Below are 9,225 nucleotides of genomic sequence, written 5' to 3' on the forward strand. Positions count from 1 at the left end.
GGGAAGCCTGTGCATTTTCTTTACATACTACAAATTTCATTTTCAGGCTACTGGAAATTTTTCATTTCCTTTAGTAATCCAAGTAACCGTCTCTTGACTATGGTCATGGTATTTTTTATTTACCTCTATTTTAGTACTTACAGCTTATCCAAATTATTACTGGACCTGTGTCTTACTCATCTAGTGCTGCTCTAACAGAAATACCACAAGTGGATGGATTTAGCGAAGAGAAGTTTATTCTCTCACAGTCCAGTAGGCTACAAGTCCAAATTCAGGGTGTCAGCTCCAAGGGAACACTTTCTATGTCAGCTCTGGAGGAAGGTCCATGTCATCAATCTTCCCTTCGTCTGGGAGCTTCTCTGTGCAGGAAACTCAGGTCCAAAGGACGCATTCTACTCCTGGCACTGCTTTCTTGGTAGTGTGAGGTTCCCATGTATCTCTGCTTGCTTCTCTCTTTTATATCTCAAAAGAGATTGGATTGAGACACTATCTAATCTTGTAAACCTCATCAGCATAATCTCATCCCAGTGATTGAATTTACAACACATAAGGAGCTCACATATAACCTCATCATAGTGATAGAGTTTACAACACATAAGGAAATCACATCAGATTACACAATCATACAATACCAGAATCACGACCCAGTCAAGTCAAAAGACATTTTTAAGAGACACAATTCAATCCATGACAACCTGTTTTTCCTGCTAAAAAATGTGAAAATCCACAGGGCAGGCAGAGAAAGGAAGAAGAAAATGTATGTTTGCTTAGTTATCTACTATTTATACTATACTTCCCTCAAGGAGCCCCGGTGGTACAGCAGTTAAAGCGCTTGGCTGCTAACTGAAAGGTCAGCATTTTGAACCCACTCAGTGGCTCCATGGGAGAAAAGATCTTGCATTCTGCTCCTGTAAAAATTACAGCCTAGAAAACCCTATGAGGGAGTTCTACTCCGTCACGTTGGGTCACTAGGAGTCAAAAATTGACTCAGCAGCACCTAATAACATACTAACCTCCTTCATTCAACAAATACTCATTTTGCCCAAAGGCAAGCACAGACCTAGGCCGCAGGGTCACTGATGCCTTTCAGCTGCCTGGAGCTGAGACTAGCATAAAGAAGGCTGCAGTTGGTGCGATCAATGTGATGGAAAGAGAGTTACGGGGACCGTGGGGACACAGTGTAGAGGCATCTGATCCTGGCACGTGGAATCAAGAAAGACCTTACAGAGGACCCAATGTAAAGCTTAAAGAGGGTGTGCGGTAATGCAGCCAAAGAGGCATTTGGGGAGGCAGTGAGGAAAAGGTGTTCCAGGCAGAGGAATAACAGATAAAAAGGCCGGGGGGGCATGAGGCGGAGGGCGAGAGAGCAGGTGAGCTGGTCACCCATGTTAAGTGCTTTTCAAAGCCTCTTTAATCCTCTGGGAGATAAGCATTATCACCACCTTTTGCTTCAAAGTTTCGCTCCAATAATATTTAAAGTTTTACTCTCTAACTTATCGCCACCTAAGGAGTGAGGTGTTGGTCTTACCCAAAGCATTAATCAAGAAGGCTAAGATGGGAAAAGTGAAGGGCAAGCTAAAATAACTAGCAATTTAGACACTAATCAGAAAGAAGCTTAGACTTTGATATTCTAGCACTCATTCCCCAGGCATCGATAAAGCCGAGACATTTGTACAGTTGACAAGCAACCCTACAGTGATTTGTACTTCCTGCCATCATGGCAGCTAATTCACCTATATAACTTGTCAGCCTCCATTGATTTTGTCTTAACTCTGTCTCCTTTGTAAAACAAACCAGATATTTTATGTTAGATTTCACCTCCGTTTCTGGAAATCAGCTTATTTATTTATTTGTTCCACCATTTGCGAGGTGTGGGTTCTCTCCCTTCTCTAAGTCAATGGCCTGTTTTGTTGTCAGCCCCCTTGTCTGTCACAGGGATAGCAGGGCCCAGAGCTGTGGGCGTGCAGGGACGGATGCTCAGCCCCAGGCTGAGCAGAAGTGGGAGCACACAGGAAGGGACAACCCTGCATGATCAAAGAGGAAGCAGAGTGTGGAAGACAGCACGTAATGCCGTTTCCTAACTTGCTTCCTTGCTGAGAATATGCCTAAGAAACTCTTAAGCTCTCAGGCCGTTTGTAGATACACACATCTCAAGAAGAGCGTTAGAGAGTTGTTGTTGTTAGTTGCTGTCTAGCTGCTGCGGTACGACACACTGACGAATGGGTGGTGGCAAGAAACGAGTACCAAAAGCAAAACCAAACCCGTTGCTGTTGAGTTGATTCTGACCCATAGTGACTCTATAAGGCAGAGTAGAACTGCCCCATAGTGTTTCCATGGAGTGGCTGGTGGATTCGAACTGCTGACCTGTTGGTTAGCAGCCAAGCTCTTAACCACTGTACCACCAGGGCTCCAAGAAGAGAATAGGGGAAGGAAATTGACCCTTTCCCCTCTGTTGCATTGCACTTTCTTCTCTTCCATCCTACCCCATTCTAGTTCAAAGTCACTGATTTTTTTTCAGCTGCATAAACCTTTCTTCTCCATCTTTCCCTTTTTGATGAACTAGGAAACTTTGCTGGTTATAACTGTGGAGACTGCAGGTTTGGCTGGACCGGCTCCAACTGCGATCAGAAGAAACCACCAGTTGTTCGGAAAAATATTCATTCCTTGACTCCTCAGGAGAGGGAGCAGTTCTTGGGCGCCTTGGCCCTGGCTAAGAATACCACGCACCCCGACTACGTGATCACCACGCAGCACTGGCTGGGCCTGCTCGGGCCCAACGGAACCCAGCCACAAATTGCCAACTGCAGCATTTATGACTACTTTGTGTGGCTCCATTACTATTCTGTTAGAGATACATTATTAGGTGGGTTTGTTTTTCCTTGGCTTAAGCTATGTTATTTTAGGTTTGGGATTGTGGGAGGTGGGAAGTAATTTCAGGCAAGTTAATTAACAAGAGAGTAACCTCAAGGGAGGGTTAGGTTTAAGAAAGTCGTGAAATGCTCAAATGCTGCCTGAAGTTAGAATGCAGCAGTCTCTTCCTGTACGTTGGTTGCAGACACTTTAAAACGGTCTCTCCTCTAGTTTATGTTCTTGGCTCAGAGTCTAAACTGTTGTCTACGAAGCTATTAATCCCCAAAGGCAAGAGTTGGTGAAGTGAAGGTGAATGCATTTTGATTCCAGAAGAACACATTTCTAAATTTAGTCTGGAAGCCCTCTGTGAACTTTGCTTCACTTAGGGATTAACTGAGCATGTGCCAAAGCACATGAAACTTCTTTGTGCAGAATTAGATTGTTTGTGTTGGAAGTGTGTATCCAGTTGAACTCCATGTATTAGTCTGTAGACTTTCAGATAATCCTTTGTGGTACCCAGGAACTGCTGGGAATCCCCAGGAGTTTTGGATTTGTGTTGTCAAGGAATCCCTGGGTGGTGCAAATGATTAACACATTCAGCTGCCAACTGAAAGGTTGCAAGAAAGCCCTGGCGATCTCCTTCCAAAATATCAGCCATTGGAAATCCTATGGAGCACAGTTCTTCTCTGAAACACATGAGGTTGCCATGAGTCAGAACTGGCTTGATGGCAACTGGTTTTATTGTCAAGGAAAAGTACAAGTTGAGCCACTGCAATGTAGAGCTCCTCCTGCTTGGCGCTTTGGACCACAGTTACGTTTGACACTTGAGAAAATGGCACCCTGTGCTTCAGGATCCTAAAAATTGGGGCCCGAGTAGGACTTGGAACGGGTATTGTTGTCTGTTACAAGCTTCATTAACCAAGCAGGTCCAACTTTATCCTTAGTTATTTTTCAGTCTGGGGAAAACCGTAAACATCAGTTGGTTCCAGGCGGGTTTGAATCCATTCTAGAGTCTACCCAGAGCAGTTCTGAACTCTTGGCTGTACCTGCAACTGGCCTCACTTTTGGGCCCCCTCACTGGAGCTCGTTTTGAATAGCGAGGGTCTCATTTGGGATTGTCCATCCTTTTGTTTATCACCTGTTCCCCATCACTCAGTCCCCGCTCATCATTCTCTTCTAAGAATTTTAAACTTTGTTCTGGATTAAAACATAAAAAAAAAGCACTGTGTAACCAGCAGCAGCCACAGCGGTTCTTTTCTCAGTGTGAGTTTGTTTTAAAAACTTGCCTCACAGGTAAGCATCCGTCTTTCTTTATCAATGTATCAGAAAGCTCTGCTGGCTGTAAACCGCTATAGTTTTCCTGTCATCACTCCGAGGATGAGGAATTTTTGCTTTATGGGAGGGTAGTCTCTCAAGAGGAAAAGAAAACTATAGGTTCTGGTCGTATCTAGGAATTAAATTTACATTCATGTCTGTTCAGCTTTCTGAAGTTATTACGGGTACTTTGAAAAAGAACTGAAGTTAGCTAAAGTTTCTACATAACCATCAAAAGCTGTTAGGAAAGGAGGAAGAAGGATGGAACAGGCAGTAAGGAGGTCATTAAATAGCCCAAAGCTTTTCTCTAAAATTGGCAGTTCCAGTGGCCAGCCAAATTGGTTTGAATCTATTTTTCTCTCTTCTGGACTCGGCAACCATGCTTGTCAGCTAGCGGTTGTAACTGATCGACGGGTAAGGCAAACTCTGTGGAAGTTCTTTTCTGGAGATATAAATACTGCATCAGAAATAAGTGCAGTTGAAGTTACTGTATTATTCATTAACCCCTCTCTGATAAATCTGTGCATTTGTAAGGAGTAGATCAGAAAACATCTTCTAAAAATAAGCGTTTAGTTTAGCTTAGTGAGCTATTCTTCTGGATACTCTATTCTAAATGAATTGTTGCTTAAAAATTAAATACATAACAGGGGTGCTTGAAGCTGAAATTGACCCGAATTTCTCTGAATCTCTGCTGAAAATCAAACTTTTGCGATTCAAAGGAGAGTTTATACTAAGTATTACTTGCTTCTGAAAGTGTTCTGTTTGTCATTATTGTTGTTATTGTTGCTTTCTGGTAGATAAGTGACAATTTTTTTATTTTTTATTTTTTACTAAAACATCAGGGATTTATTGGCTCTATAGACACATCTCAGGTAAGGTTTCATCTTTTTAAAATCAGATTCTGTGACTTTAATACTTTCTCCAATTGTTTTAGGACCAGGGCGCCCGTACAAGGCCGCAGATTTCTCACACCGAGGACCTGCCTTTGTGACCTGGCACCGGTACCATTTGTTGTTGCTGGAAAGAGATCTCCAGGTCTGTCAGAACTATACTTTTGGTCCTTTAAATTTTGCTATAAATTGGGTTAAGCCATTTATGAGTCTTTCTTGTTGTATGTGATGGCATGAATTAAATGACTGGACATGCCCTTTGCCTTTAGCGACTGACTGGCAATGAGTCCCTTGCTTTGCCCTACTGGAACTTCGCCACTGGGAGAAATGAGTGTGACGTGTGTACAGATCAGCTCTTCGGGGCAGCCAGACAAGATGATCCAACTCTGATCAGTCAGAACTCAAGATTCTCCAGCTGGGAAATTGTCTGTGATAGGTAATATCGTATGTACCCGCAATGGGAATCCAGAGACCCTATTTTCTTTCTTCTTCTGTTTTAATGTGGTAAATATATGTAACAAAATATCTGACGTTTCAACAGTCTTTACAGGTACAGTTCGGGGACATTAATTATGTTCATCATGTTGCTCAACCATCACTATTATCTGTTCCTGAGTTATACCATCACCTTTAACAGAAGCTCAGTGTCCCTTAAGCATTGAGTTCTGCTTCCCCCTGCCCCCGCCGCCCCAGTAGTCACTAGTAAACTTTGCCTCCATACACTATTTAAAAAAAAAAACCCGAAAAAACAAAACAAAAAACCAAACTCATTACCATGGAGTCAATTCCAACTCATAGTGACCCTACAGGATAGAGTAGAACTGCCCCATAGGGTTTCCGAGGAGTGCCTGGTGGATTTGAACTGCCAACCTTTTGGTTAGCAGCCATAGCTCTTAACTACTATGCCACCAGGGTTTCCCTATACACTATACACATGCCTATTCTAGATATTTCATATAAGTGGGATCATACGGTATTTGTCCTTCTATGACAGACTTATTTCACTCGGCATTGTGTTTTCAAAGTCAGAGACCATATTTTTTTGGGTCTTAGTGAGTCAAATGGAGAAGGCACTTTATATTTCTGTTTCTAATGCATTCTATTTACATGTTTCTTTCATAAATGATTTTCCTATGGAAGGTGGGATTTAAAAAAATTCTAAGCCCTTCAACAAAAAAATAAAACAGATGTATCAAAATCACTTTTGTGAATTGAATATGCTTGGCCATCATTTTGAGGTCAAGTACTTTAAAATTAGGAGTAGTTCTTGCATACAACCAACATTTGTTAAGCACTTACCATATTCTAGGCAATGTAAAATGCACTTACCGTATTCTAGGCTGGGAATACAAGCATGAATAAGATATAGCTTCCCTTTTGAATATTGTTGTATATCTACAAAGATAGCTTCTGGTAATCAAATTACAGTACAATGGGAGAAGCACCATAAGAGACCTACGTGCAAAACCAAGACGAGAGTTGGGGAAAGTCCCAAAGAAGTGGAACCAACTATTCTCAGACTTGAGGGATGACCAGCCCTTAACCTGATGTGGGGGAGGTGGGAGAGTATGGGAGCGTAGTAAGTGTGTCCTACGTGGAGGGAACTGCATGCGAAGCTTGACAATTCTCTGGGAGCAGTCTGCCATGGCTGGACCATGGGGTGCTGGTGATAGAGGGAGGGAGGGATGTGGGGTGGGGTGTGGTGATCCTTGAAGTACTAAAAAAGATATAAGCAGGTAGACATCCTGCAACCCATGAAGAATTCTGTCCTCAAGGACTCCTTGATCTGTTTCTCTTTCCTGGCATACATTGCAGAAAAACAGTCCCCAAGAGGACCGTTTTGCCTTCCTTTTTTTCCTCCAAAATCCCCACGTTTTTAATCCCACTATTCTAGATGTGGAGCCCTGGTGCCGTAGTGGTTAAGAGCTACGGTGAGCTACTGTTGCTAAGCAAAAGGTCGGCAGTTCGAATCCACCAGCCGCTCCTTGGAAATCCTATGGGGCAGTTCTACTCGCTATGAGTAGGAATCAGCTCAATGGCAACGGGTTTTTCAAGTTATTCTAGATGTCCTCCCAGGGTCTTTCAACTGATTGGAGACACAGAGCTCCAGCCCGCCTTCTAGACTTCAATGTCAACATCACCTGAACCTGGGCATGTGTGCGTTTTGATGCGTCTAGACCTGGTTGTGCAGTGGTTAAGCGCTCGGCTGCTAACTGAAAAGGTCAGTGGTTCTAACCCACGAGCCTCTCCACGGGAGAAAGATGTGGCAATCTGCTTCCGTAAAGATTTACAGCCTTGGAAACCCTATGGGGCAGTTCTGGTCTGTCCGGTAGGGTCACTAGGGGTTGGTATCAACTTGATGGCGATGGGTAACAAGTAGGGCCCAGCTAGCAGGGACCCCATCTCCTATATCCAAAGCGTTTCCAGTATCTCTCAGGACAATGTTCCATGGCAAACCAAAAACCAAAGCAAACCCATTGCCATCAAGTCAATTCCGATTCATGGCAACCTCATATGTTACAGAGTAGAACTGAACACCATAGGGTTTTCTTGGCTGTAATCTTTACAGAAGGAGATTTCTGGGCCTTTCTTCTGCAGCGCCTCTGGGTGGGTTTGAACTGCCCACCTTTTGGTTAGCAGCGGAGTACAAACTATTTGTGCCACCCAGGGACTTTCCACAACCAAGAGTGCATAATAAATGCTTATTACATGATTTAACTTAGTTCCATAAAGTGCTATTTCCCATAGTATCTTAGCATACTAATAGGTAGTATATGAGAAGAGATTTCTGTGATCAAATAAATTTAGGGGATGCTGAGTTGAAAAGAGTTTTTGTTTTAGAACTTCTCAGAGCCTTCCATATGTAAATATTTTGTGACTCTCCAAAAGAGGCCTGAGCTTAATGACCTTGGGACCCTTATTTCACAGATCATGTCACTGGGACACACTTTAGGGGATGCTGCTCTATTTTTTGACTTAGGTTTTAGGTCCTGGCCTCTTTCATCCTTGTGTGTGTAATGATTTTGTCCTTATGTACAGAGTACTACCCCCACCCATTAAAACCCATGCAGTAACAGCTTTACAATTTTATCTCTACCAATAAAGTAATGCTCTGATGATGGAATTTCAGGTCCCAACAGGTGTGTGGGAGATAATCTTTTATGGGCTTGGAAGTTTTTCGCCTCCATATTTATCACATAACTAACTATCAATCCCTTCCTCCCTTGGAACATTTTCTAATACGGTGTTTCTTCTAATACCTCTCATGTATATAGTTTCATTTGTTTGTACTCTCACCTCCTCTATTTGCCTTTGTTGCTGTTGTTAGGGGCTGTCAAGTTGGTTCCAATCATAGTGACCCCATGTACAACAGAAGGAAACCCTGCCCGGTCCTGTGCCATGTTCACAATCGTTGTTATGTTTGAGCCCTTTGTTGCAGCCACTGTGTCAATCCATCTCGTTGAAGGTCTTCTTCTTTTTCATTGACCCTCTACGTTACCAAGCATGATGTTCTTCTCCAGGAACTGGTCTTTAGTTTGCCTAAAATGTTTTCCTAGCTTTTTACAACCACCTCTGCTCAAAATGGCTTAGCTCAGCATAATACAGGTTACCCTTTCTCTCTTTAAGTACTCAAGGTTTAAATGCACTTGACTAGAGTCACCATCTTGCCTTGTAAGCCCTTCCACTGTCTTTCAATGGAACATTGATTATTCTTCATGTTTATGCCTGTATTCATATTTTATCCATCTATGTTTTTGAAACTCCTTAATCTACAACTACTTTTGGGATGGCAATTTTACCACTTTTTTTTTTGAGCATGATAAAATTTTACTGTAACTATCACCATGACTGGTTTACTTGGTCCAAAGTTATGGTACTATTCATGAATTAAGACATATTATTTTTAATCTTACAAATCTTAGCTTGGATGACTACAACCGCCGGGTCACCCTGTGTAATGGAACTTACGAAGGTTTGTTGAGAAGAAATCAAGTGGGAAGAAACAATGAGAAACTGCCAACCTTAGAAGACATACAAGATTGTCTGTCCCTCAATAAGTTTGACAATCCTCCTTTCTTCCAGAATTCTAGCTTCAGCTTCAGGTGAGTGATCTGAGCTCTGCTATGCTGGCAATGTACAATACCTTTAGATTTTCATGCTTGTGGTTGCA

At 42.5% G+C, this 9,225-nt stretch overlaps 1 protein-coding gene across 1 annotated transcript in view; it reads left to right on the forward strand.

Moving 5' to 3' along the window:
• The window catches only part of DCT (dopachrome tautomerase), a 41,887-nt gene that overhangs the window by 7,253 nt on the left and 25,409 nt on the right, over positions 1 to 9,225 (forward strand). Inside the window, exons 2-5 of the mRNA XM_012554141.2 lie at positions 2,564 to 2,863; positions 5,099 to 5,199; positions 5,324 to 5,490; positions 8,978 to 9,157. Of these exons, the coding sequence (XP_012409595.1) occupies positions 2,564 to 2,863; positions 5,099 to 5,199; positions 5,324 to 5,490; positions 8,978 to 9,157 (748 nt within the window). The remainder of the gene's footprint in view (positions 1 to 2,563; positions 2,864 to 5,098; positions 5,200 to 5,323; positions 5,491 to 8,977; positions 9,158 to 9,225) is intronic.

Source organism: Trichechus manatus, unplaced genomic scaffold (genome assembly GCF_000243295.1).
Source record: "Trichechus manatus latirostris isolate Lorelei unplaced genomic scaffold, TriManLat1.0 scaffold00013, whole genome shotgun sequence".
Lineage (NCBI taxonomy): Eukaryota > Metazoa > Chordata > Mammalia > Sirenia > Trichechidae > Trichechus > Trichechus manatus.